The sequence below is a fragment of the Notechis scutatus genome, chromosome 4, assembly GCF_049901735.1.
Source record: "Notechis scutatus isolate UNSWTSFEM ecotype Mainland chromosome 4, rNotScu1.2, whole genome shotgun sequence".
Lineage (NCBI taxonomy): Eukaryota > Metazoa > Chordata > Lepidosauria > Squamata > Elapidae > Notechis > Notechis scutatus.
In genome coordinates, this window is record NC_142012.1 from 62,293,263 (window position 1) to 62,305,336 (window position 12,074).

The following is a 12,074-nucleotide window of genomic DNA, read 5'->3' on the forward strand; positions in this document are numbered from 1 at the left end:
CATTATTTATAAAGATGCCCAATCCCATATCATGATTTTCTAATTCGGTAAAAGTCCTTGAGAAGAGCTGAACAAGCAACGATACTTAAACTATGATATGGGAACCATCAGATGATGATCCACTTCTGATATTCATTGTCTGTAACAGGCTGGGCCAGAACCCACACCCCAGATTCTTCTGTCCAAATGATAATACAAGAAGCAACACGAATACTAATATTTGGAAAACTGATGATCGTGAACAGGCCTTGAGTCCGCACTAAGACTGCACACGCTATGCGAGGGGAATTTGTGAACTCTTATTTGCACTCAAGTGCAAATGGGAAATACTAAATGAATATTTTAAAATGGGACTTAATTGGATTGGAGATCCACTTAACTCCTAGTTTCTTAGTACTGTAGCTTACTATTGACTCTTAATCAACAAGTCTGCACCAAGAGCGGTTATTATGATGTTGTTAAGATAATAGAAGATAAATAAATACTTAATTCTGGATTATTTTTTAAATTCAAATGAAATTAAATTTAGTTTTAAAAGATGTTTAAAAATGGGGAAACATTGCAGAGATGGACAAATTAACTTTGGCATTAAAAGGAAAAGACACATCAATGTATTACAACAGCTGGAACTGCTGGTACGAATGGATAGATCAAAGATCGATTAAACAATAAAGGGCAAAAGAAAATAAGTTATAATTTTAGTAGTGAAAATATATATATATATATATATATATATATATATATATATATATATATATATATATATATATATATATATATATATATATATATATATATATATATATATATATACCCTGTTTCTCCAACAATATGGCCTCCCCAATAGGAAGTCCCAGCATGTTTTATAGGCATGAAATAAAATTAAGCCCCTCCCCCAAATTAAGGCCTATATTAAAACATGCGAAATGGGGGCTTGCTGTTAGGAAGTACTTTTGTTGCACACCCGGATATGGTGCTGCCTGCGTTGACCCCGATAAAGTGCCCCACCAACGCCGAGGTCAACATCCAAGCCATCGCCACCCGCCGCCCAAAGATGCAAGGGGAGGAGAAATTAAGTCACCCCGAAAAGACCACGTCATTGTAGTTGTGCTTTTAAAGTTGTAGCAACGTTTCGGCAGAATCTCATCTGCCATCATCAGGCTTCTGTATAGTGTTCATCTGTGAGTCAGACTTTTACAGTGGTTTCAGATTTAAATTTGGGGCAGCCTATTGCTGTGCCAGAATGGTTTTTCTTCATCCTGATTGGTTGGGAGTCTTGGTCTGTGTTTATTGGTCTTGGAGTTTGCTGTGTTCTGCTTGATTGGTGTTTCTAATATCTTCTGTCTGTTTTTTGGCTCTTTTTGTATCTTGATTGGCTGGCAACATTGTGTTACTTTATTGGAGGCCTTTAGTGCAGCTTGGCTCCGGGTAAATGGACGGCTATCATTAGTTAGGAAGCTAAGTTTCATCTGGGTGGCTGGTTGGGGTGTGTTTGAGCTGGAGGTATCAGGGGGGATCTGTTTGTGCCCAGGTGTTTGCCTGGCTTGTGGTGTGGAGATTTTTTGTTTGTGAATGCAGGCTTCCAAATGATTGACAGTCTGGTGGAATCATCTCTTCTATTCATGCTTTCTGGTCTTTTTCAATCTCTATGGCTTCTCTGATGATTCTGTGGCTGGGGTTTTCTATAGTGGCTAGGGTTTTGGTGCCATTGAAGTTGATGCTATGACCTGTGGCTTCCATGTGTTGGACTAGTGAGGAAGTGTGTTCCAGCTTTTTGACTGCATTTCTGTGTTCATCCAGGCGGGTACTTATTCTTCTATTGGTCTGTCCAATGTATGTGGCTGGGCATGATGCACAGGGGACTTCGTATATGCCTTGGTTTTCCAGGTCAATTTTATCTTTGGGGTTTCTTAGGATGGCTGCTATTTTTCTGTCTGTTTTGATGGCAGTCTTGATGTGATGTCTGTGTAGTATCTTACTAATTTTGTCTGTGGTACCTCTTATGTAGGACAGGACAGCTGTTCCATAGGTCTGTTCATCTTCTGGGTCTCTATTATGTCTCAGTGTGTTTTTGTGGATCAAGCCGGTGATTTTGCTTTTGTGGAAGCCGTTGGCTGTCAGTACTTTAGTCAGGGTGCATAGTTCAGTCTTAATGTGTGTCTTGTCTGCCAGGCGTTTGGTTCTAGTAATTAGTGTTTTAGCCACGGAGTTTATCTGTGCTGAGTGGTGGTGGGATTGGGCGTTGAGGTAGCGGTTAGTGTGTGTTTTCTTCTGGTATACGGTGTGTCCTAGTGTGCCATCTGTTTTTTTGTAGATTAGTACATCTAGGAATGGTAGTTGTTTGTTTGTTTCCGTTTCCATGGTGAACTTGATTTTGGGGTGTGTGCTGTTTAGGTGTGTTAGGAAATTATTTAGGTTTTCTTTTCCATGGGGCCACACAAATGGCCACACAAATCACAAATGTGTCATCAATGTATCTTAAGCATAGTTTGGGTTTGTGGATGGCATTGGCCAGGGCTCTGGATTCGAATTCTTCCATGAACAGGTTTGCAATGACGGGTGACAGTGGTGATCCCATAGGGGCTCCTTCAATTTGTTTGTATCTTTGTCCTTTGTATACGAAATATGTGTTGGTTAAGCAGTGCCAATGCCATCCACAAACCCAAACTATGGTTAAGATACATCGATGACACATTTGTGATTTGGCCCCATGGAAAAGAAAACCTAAACAATTTCCTAACACAAGGATTAATTGTACAGAGGGCATAAAATAAGGTTGAAAATAAGGTCCCACAAACTGTCGAGGATGGAACTGTTTTTAATTGTTTTCTGATTTTTCTTTCTACCTGAAAGTCCACATCCAACACCTCTGGATCAGTGGTGGGATTCAATTTTATTTTTTTACTACCGGTTCTGTGGGCATGGCTTGGTGGGCATGGCAGGGGAAGGATACTGCAAAATCTCCAGTCAGGAGTGGTATTTGCCGGTTCTCTGAACTACTCAAAATTTCCGCTACCGGTTCTCCAGAACTGGTCAGAACCTGCTGAATACCACTGAATATCATCACCTCTCTAAGAGCAGATTCTGCAACTGGTTTCTAGTCATATTCAATTGCATACAGGGAGTCATCAAATTATACCCGCAATTAAGCTAGGGTTAAGCTGGGGAACTAGGGTGGTAAATCATGCCATTTGTTAAGCAGGACACCATATCATGCCTGAGTTTATGACCTTTTTTTTGCAATGGTTGTTAAATGAATCCATTGTCTGAAATGACTTTTTTTTTTTTGCCAGAAACTGGATGTAAATGCCAGTTTCTGGCAAAATAATAATAATCCAAGTCACATGACCACAGGATGCTACAATTGGCCATAAATATGGGCTGATTGGTGAGTGGCCAAAACATCATCAGGTGAACCCAAAGGGCAGAGGCAGTAGTCATTGGAACTTCAAATCTGGGTTGTAGGTACCTTGAGGAGGTCTGTCATAACTTTGGATATTTACTAAGCAACCAGCCATTCGTCAAAGACTACCTATACTGTAGATACGGTATTTTTGAGTGATTGCAATCCAATGCCTCATATAGTTTATAGTTTTGGCTTCTATAAAATGTCTGTGATCATGAAATTCACATAGAAAGATGAACATTTCACCTCCCATAGGAAGGAGGTACATTTTTAATCATTGATGAATTATATCAGGAGTACATGTACTGTACCTTGAATCAAACGTGTTTCTGTTTAACTTTGGCAGTTTTGAGACTCTGGTTTGTAGAGTAAGAAGCAAGCCAGGTATCTGATAAAATAAAACGAAAGAAAGACAGAGAGAAAGAAGAAAAAAAAGAAGGAAGGAAGGAAAAAGAAAGGAAGAGAAAGAAAGAAAGAAAGAAAGAAAGAAAGAAAGAAAGAAAGAAAGAAAGAAAGAAAGAAAGAAAGAAAGAGAGAGAGAGAGAGAAAGAAAGAAAGAAAGAAAGAAAGAAAGAAAGAAAGAAAGAAAGAAAGAAAGAAAGAAAGAAAGAAAGAAAGAAAGAAAAAGAAAGAAAGAAAAGAAACCAGAATGGCCTGAAATGGGAGTGGGAAAAATATCTCTTTCTTGCCTTCCATCATGGTGTTAGAAGAATAATTTGGGGTTCCAATTCGAGCCAGGGCTGCACAAGAATAAACAAAAACAAGATCCAGACATCTGTGAGGAAAGAAGAAACATTGATTCCTAAAAGCAAACAGTTCGCCTTTAGGGGCAGCTGCATAGCAGAGGTGTACAGCAACAGACTTTTATAGGGGAACTTGTCCTGGTAGGAAGGTATCTACATGCAGATTCTAGGGTGACACTTGAGGTGTGTGTGTGTGTGTGTGTGTGTGTGTGTGTGTGTGTAGATGCAATTGTGTATGTGTGAACATGCAGTTCCTCTGGGCGACCTAATTTAATTAACTCTGTGTTTAACAAACCTTATCCTTTGATATGTGGATTAGGTCTGAGTAACTTATTTGGGGTTTTGAGGAAGTTTGAGTAACCTTTGCCTATTTTTACTTGATTAATTTAGTTTCAGCTTGACTGTCAATTATCTGGTGGAGACACAATTCTCAGGCCATTGTGGATTCTGTTAATGTTTCAAGGGAAACAGTATAAAGACTAAAATATATTTTGATATAAAACTTCCCACAATGGCCATGAGGCATCAAGTTTATCTGAAGTTAATGGGGAGAAATATTTAGTTTAGTTTACTTTATCGCCGTTGCACCTCGTACAACGAAATCAAACACCATCTTCAGTGCATATCATGACCATGAAAATAAACACGAACACACATCCTTCACCCTCCACACATTGAACTGAAAACCCCTGACACCACACCAACACTGCACTATACAGTAGGATTCAACAGCTGCTGCCCTGGGATAGAAGCTGTTTTTCAGCTTATTTGTCCTTGTTTTTATTATTCTGTACCGTCTGCCAGATGGTAATAGTTAAAAAAAAAAAAGCGTGCCCAGGATGAGATGGATCTTTGAGAATGTTTTGAACTTTCTTAAGGCAGCAGGAGCTATAAAGCTCTTCCAAAGAGGGGAGAGGGCAACCCATGATCTTCTGGGCAATGATGTTAACCCTCTGGAGTGCTTTCCTATCTGCCATTGTGCAATTTATTTATTTATTTATTTATTTATTTATTTATTTATTTATTTGATTTGTCAATTGTTTAAAAGATAATAAGTACAAGTGTATACATAGTTGTGAATATATGAAATGGGTACATATAAGAAAAATAAAAGAATAAGAGAAACAATAGGACAGGGACGGTAGGCACGTTGGTGCGCTTATGCACGCCCCCTACAGACCTCTTAGGAAAGGGGTGAGGTCAATAGTAGACAGTATGCAAACCATACAGAGGTGCAGTAAGTTAAGATACTCTCTATGGTGCAGCGGTAGAAGGTCACCAGCAGTTTTTCATTCAGTTGTTTCCTGAGAAGTCCCAGGTAGTATAATCTCTGCTGGGCCCTTTTGACCAGTGCTACAATGTGAGACCCTCAGGTCAGGTCCTCTTTTATGGTTATTATGCTATGTCTGTAAACCAACATGTGTCCCTCACATAAAATGGCTGTTGCAAAAATTTGCGATTCACGTAAAATTGGAAAAATTATAATTGTTCCACTGCAACACACTAATACATGAGTATGGTTAAAAAGGAAGTCCAAACACAAGTTTTTTTTAAAAAAATGTGCTCTATTTGTTCTTTGCAGCCCTGAGCTGAAGGGTTGTTGTGGTTCGTCGGCAGCAGGTGCGGATGGCTGAGGTCTCTGAGAGCGAGGACTCGGATGAGGGGCCTGCGTGTGATGCAGGGATGGGGCCAGGACTATCAGAGAGTGGGGTGCTGTCTTCAGAGCTTGTGGCGTCTGACAGCAGTGGTGAGTAAACCTGGGGTACCTGTGCTCAGTGCGCATGCACACAGGGCTGCTTGAAGGAAAGAGCAGCTACAGCAGTATGGGTGACTCGGGAGTAAGGCTGCAAGGTGATGGCTCCTCCCATAAGGGATAAAAGCCAGCCTTTGGGGTTGGCTTCTTTGCAGGAAGCAAAGAAGTTTGTTCAACTCCAAGTTCTTGTGGAAGTCCTGTCTGTTCTGCTTCGTGTTTGGAGATTTTTGGTTTAGAATATTTCTCTGCAGTTAATCTCGTATTCTTGGCAGCCTTTCGTAACCTTAAAAGGATTTGCTGTTATCTGGGACAATTAGTTTTAATGACTCTTTGCTGTGAATAAACAGAATTCACAGAGACGCATTAAAAGGTTTGCTTTTATATATACTTTGTGTTTGATTTGAACGAGGCTTGGGTCAGAACAAGGGTGGATTTAAATAAGCAAAACAAATCCTCAAATAAACTTCGAGATGTCTTTTTCTTCAAAAATAAGATGTGTTGTTGCCGCCTCTGCAATGTGACCCCATGTTTAAAAACGCTTCTTAGCCTTTCAAACAGTAATTTAAAACCACTTTATCCTTGACTGCTTGTATGATTTTTGAAAGTTGACTCCGAAAGGATGAATCAGTGAGCTTCACCACTGGTGGTCTTGGAGATAAGCAGCAAAAGAAGGATGTCTGCGTTGTGACATACACTCAAACAACTAGACGTAGAATTAACAGAATTTTTTTTTTTACTATAAGTATTTGAATAATTACATTACATGCAGCATATACTGACACCTGTGATTTCGAGATTTAATGAAGGAGTGAGAATGAGAAGAGGACACTTAAATCTTCCCCAGGGGTGGGATCCTAATGGTTCGGAAAACATAGGCTTCTGTATTTGTCCCAGTAGCACTTGAGGTCAAAGCAGTATTATTTAATTTCATTCACACACTGTGCCTCCACATCATATATCTCCTGACAAATTACAATCATAAACCCATCACACAAATTACACATGCACACACACACACGCGCGCGCGCAACAAATTCAACAGACAATTTAGGTACATAGGACACTTTATAAAATGCAGCGAGCAACATCTATTCTCAGAAGCACATCGGCACATCATCTTGGCAGCTTTTTTGAAAAACTACCAGTGAGGGGTGCCTGCCTGATCTGTGGAGAGAAAATGGGGTGGGATTCTACTGGTTCAGACTGGTTCTATAGAACCGGTTGTTATGATTCTCTGAAGTTCAGAGAACCGGCAAATTGTGCCACTAGTTGGCCCCGCCCCTCTCCACCTGCCCCTCCCCTCCCTGCCCAGTCAGTCCTTATCGTGCATACGCAACATCGCGTGCATGGCCAACATCGCTGGCTGCATTCTTCCCTAGCCCAGTCACTCCTTAAGGTATTTCTTTTCTTTTTTTCCCCTCCCAACGATCGGCTGTTCCGATGATCAGCTGTGCCGCGATCTCCCTTGCTGTTTTACTGCTTCACCCAGGAGGCTTCCCTGAGGCCCAGGAGGCAAAAAGAGGTGAGGGGGTGCCCCCCGCTCCATTTTTTACCTTCCTGGGCCCCAGGGAAGCTTTCTGGGAGGAAAAAAGAAGCCACACCCACCCAGTTACATGGCCACGCCCACCTAGCCACGCCCACAGAACCGGTTTTTAAATAATTTGAATTCCACTCCTGGTCTTCCCTCTTGGTGAAGATTCTTCCTCCCAGCATAACCGTACAGGTAGTCCTCAACTTACAACAGTTCATTTAGTGACCATTCAGAGTTACAACGGCACTGACAAAAGTGACTTAGGAGCGTTTTTCACTCTTATGACCACTGCAACATTCCATCCCCAGGATCACATGATCAAAATTCAACTGACTCATATTTACGACGGTTGCAGTGTCCCGGGGATCTCGTGATTCCCCTTTTACAACCTCCTGACAAGCCAAGTCAAGGGGGAAGCCAGATTCACTTAACAACCATGTTACTGATTTAACAACTCTGGGGGTTCGCTTAACAACGGTGGCAGGAAAAGTTGTAAAGCAGGGCAAAACGAATAAATGTTTTACTTAGCAACAGAAATTTTGGGTTCAATTGTGGCCGTAAGTCAAGGACCTATATTTGGAAAAGAAAATCCTGCTGGTACCAATAAGTTATTTCTGTTTTGTATTTTTATCCTCTTAAAAGTAATTCCCATGCTAGAGATAAATGTGAGAAATTTTTCCTAAAGATATAGCTTGGCAAGAAATATCCAACTATGTATGTATATGTACATGTATATATATAAAAAGTCTGACTCACAGACAAAGAATTGGCAAGATGATGTACAGTCAGTATGCATTTAAAATGGAAGATAAGGAATTCTCTGTATTATCTTGCCAATTCTTATGCTTGATATTATGATGATGTTATTAATATTATTGTTTATTAACACAACAAAGATACAACAACAATACAAGAGCAACAGCAATAGCACTAGCACTTAGACTTATAAACTGCTTCCCAGTGCTTTACAGCCCTCTCTAAGCGGTTTACAGAGTCAGCCTATTGCCCCCAACAATCTGGGTCCTCGTTTTACCGACATTGGAAGGCTGGAAGGCTGAATCAACCATGAACTGGTAAGAATTGAACTCCTGGCAGTCAGCAGAATTAGCCTGCAATATTGCATTATATAAACTACTGTGCCATCACAATTCTAATAATCAGTGTAAGAAATTTGCAAGATATTTATTAATACATTGTCATCAATATAAGCAATTCCTGGCTCAATTTTTAGATAACTCTATTAAATAACAGGAAAGAAGATGTTTCTGGCTCCATCAATATCCTGCAAAAACTAGCATTTCAATGAGATGGCAATTAGATCATAAGGAAAAACAAATTAATCTTGGTTGCATTAATGAGATGAGCAAAGGGAGTGTGAATTGTAATCATGTTTTTCATCTCATCAGGCATGTTTCTGTGCACATCCCAGATGTATTCCACCAACTGACTACATGCTCAACATTTACAGTAACAGATAGTGATATATCAAGATATTAACCCATAATTTATTAGCTTCTTAACAAATGTAACCTTCCAAGCAAATTGAATTTCAAAATAGAAGGAACCTTAACTATACGTCCATCTTAAAATGGATCCTGGCAGACAATTTACACTGAAGTTTAGATACCACTAAATAAAAACTCACAGTAAAGCTATCCTATCATTAAAATTAACCATTGCTTTCATAAAATCAAAATCTTAATCCTAATTCTTCTTTTCTACTACTACCAATGGAAATTTTCTGTCTAAAAGTTCTCCTGGCACAACATTATAATGTAAAATGAATAAAATACAACCAGTAATTTAAATAAAACTCATCCAAAACTAACCCTAAATTTACCTATACACTTCATATGAAACTAACCTTAAACACAAATTCATCAAGCACCAATGATTTACTTTATATTGACCCAAACAGTATTTCCAAAATATTCCAAACATATGACTATCATTAACCACAAAACTCCACACAGATTAAATCTCACAACAACTGAACACTAGACCTCATAAAAACTTAAGTGTAATATTATTTTATCCTTGTAATAAAAGATCCATTTTTATCTCAAATATTAACCTGGCAGGCAATGGCTACAATAAGATGACCATATGACAATAATTAATGATAAAAAAAAATCAAAAACTTACCCTTCTCTTAAATTTAACCTTAGATATCAAAGAAGCCTCAGCCTACTTTCACAGTCTTGCTAATGTACTTTTTTTTTTAACCATAAATGTTTGCCAAGAATTCTCTCTGTACAATAAATACCCTAATGTGAATTGCACATGTATCAATTACTGGATTTTTAAAAATACTATTTAAAAATTCTATTTAAAAACACATACTAGTATGTGCTGATATACCTGCTTGATTCTTTTTCATTTACATATTGCTTTTACATACTTTGATTCACTTTGATTTTCAAAAAGAACTATTTTATTTAAAAAAAAATAGATAAAAAAGGCAATCCTTTTCTGTAACCTCTCTGTAATCCTTGCTACTTATTAATTTATTAACCTTCCTGTGTGCATGCTACCATTCCATAGCAGTGTTTAAAACAGACAAATCGGGGGGAAATAATTTAAAATGGAACAATAGAAAATTATAAAAAGAAAAAATGAAAAGAAACTGTGTTTCCCTCACATTTTATAAAATAGGTAAGCGGGCCATCCTTTTAATTGCCATCCTTTTCACTTTAATCGGCCATCCTTTAATTGCCATCCTTTTCACTATGTTTTTTCTCTTTATTATACTGCAGAAAAAGACAGCACATTTTCACCCTGTGTATTTTCCTTTGAAATCTACCAGCTGTGGCATCATTAAAAAGCAGAATCTATTTGCTGTCATTCATTAGTTACAGTCTCAGCTGCTTCCCTATCTGCATTCCTTTGTGAAATATTTCTGCTCCGTATAAACCACGAAATATAACTGCAACTCCTTGCTAGGCCCTCATTTTAATAGGTATATTTTCAAACGTAGAAACAACTTGGGAAATTTGAAAACTCCCTTACTCTCCAATTATAGAGTACATTGAGTTTGAGTAAGTATTATGCAAGGCTTCAATAATGAATGTTTTCAGGAACCTGGTTAATAATTATCATTTATTTATTCATTGATGGCTTTCAAAGGAAGCAGGGAGATCAAACCAGTTGCATCTGTTCCTGTTCTTTTCTTAGCCCATGGCTGGGCATTGCCAACAAGCAGCTTAGAATTAACTGAGACAACATGCCTGCTACTTTTAAATTGCTATCTACGTTAGGGATGGTTGATACTGCATTGTGGGATGCCGTACCCAATCGTACATGCAAATCCTATTTAAAACAGGTAGGCAGTAAACCACGGCACATCTACTGTGTCAAACAAAAGTTTAATGTATGGTAAATAGCAGGCAAAGAAGGAAGGTAAGATATGGAAACAGGGCTAGTAGGAGTTATAGCAGTTATAGCTAAAAGGAAACTGTGGGAGGAAAAAAAACACACCATACAATTGGCACAAAGTTGAGGCAAGGGCTACTAAGTTGAAATTATATTAGTAACATTGCCAATTATATAATAATGAAGAGGTTCAACTACTGTATATAACTAAATTTTATAATTTTTGCCAGAGGCTTTTTCAACATCTAATGATGCCATTGGAAAGTACCCTTTCTTTTTTATTGTATTACTTCTACAACTAATTTGATGTTGCGTGCCGCTTGCTTCGTTTTTATAAACCCTGCACAATCGTTCTAAATAATGAACAATATAGCTTGCTATAGTCTGCTTGCCTACACTGCTGTTTAAATCTTTGTATCTACTTTAATCAGTGAAATTGGATGTTAACAGCACCAGCGGTTCTGTTTGCACATCACCAAAATCAGTCAACTCTAGCTTATATAATTTTTATTAAGAACTTTCACTATAATAGTAAAACCTAATAAAACTTAAAATTAAAGTAAAAACAAAATAGAAAGGACTAAAAAGTTCAACAAAACGACAGAAAAGACTTACTTTATCCTGCTGGGGGAACGGTTACTGTTTTCATTGAATGCGTTTCTATTGTTGGGTCGTAAGTCATCCAGTGCTTGGTTTTAAGATGGGCAGCAATACAAATGTTTTAAATAAGTAACAAAATAATACCGTTTTCTTGGCAAGAGCGTGGAAGAGGTTTGACAGTCCCATCTTCTGGTTTTTCAACATTCCTCTTTAGCATTCACTTCCTTGAAAGTCCCCAACTATGAATCGAAGCTGACCTTGCTTAAGTTTTTTGAGCCAAAGTACACATGATATGAAAGGTATACAACTGGATGTAGTGATACTTCTTTAAAAAAAACACAGTCAAAAATGATGTCATATGTAGGGTGACTACTGGGACTGCATTCAGCATGAGAACCATCATATCAACTCAGGGATTTTCAAATCAACAGTTGTGAGCTTGTAATGAGATTGGGAGCAGTTTAGAAGAATGTTGCCAAAAAAAAATGTTTTAAATTTGGTTTAAAATTTAAGTTTTGGTTTAAAGTTTTAAATTTAGGCTTGCTCGGGCAAAGCCTGCTCCAGAATTTGCTCCCTGCTTTTGGTGAATCTTCCATCTTCAAACGGAAAAACAGAATAGAATAGAATAGAATAGAATAGGATAGAATTCTTGATTGGCCACGTGTGATT

At 38.3% G+C, this 12,074-nt stretch overlaps 1 protein-coding gene and 1 long non-coding RNA gene across 2 annotated transcripts in view; one reads left to right on the top strand and one right to left on the bottom strand.

Annotated features, from left to right (window-relative positions):
- LOC148130758 (multifunctional protein ADE2) overlaps positions 1 to 4,795 on the top strand; it is a 65,382-nt gene extending 60,587 nt beyond the window's left edge. Inside the window, exon 9 of the mRNA XM_087963629.1 lies at positions 4,712 to 4,795. Within this exon, the coding sequence (XP_087819755.1) occupies positions 4,712 to 4,780 (69 nt within the window). The 3' untranslated portion in view covers positions 4,781 to 4,795. The remainder of the gene's footprint in view (positions 1 to 4,711) is intronic.
- The window catches only part of LOC148130760 (uncharacterized), a 64,748-nt gene that overhangs the window by 20,122 nt on the left and 32,552 nt on the right, over positions 1 to 12,074 (bottom strand). The window lies entirely within an intron of this gene.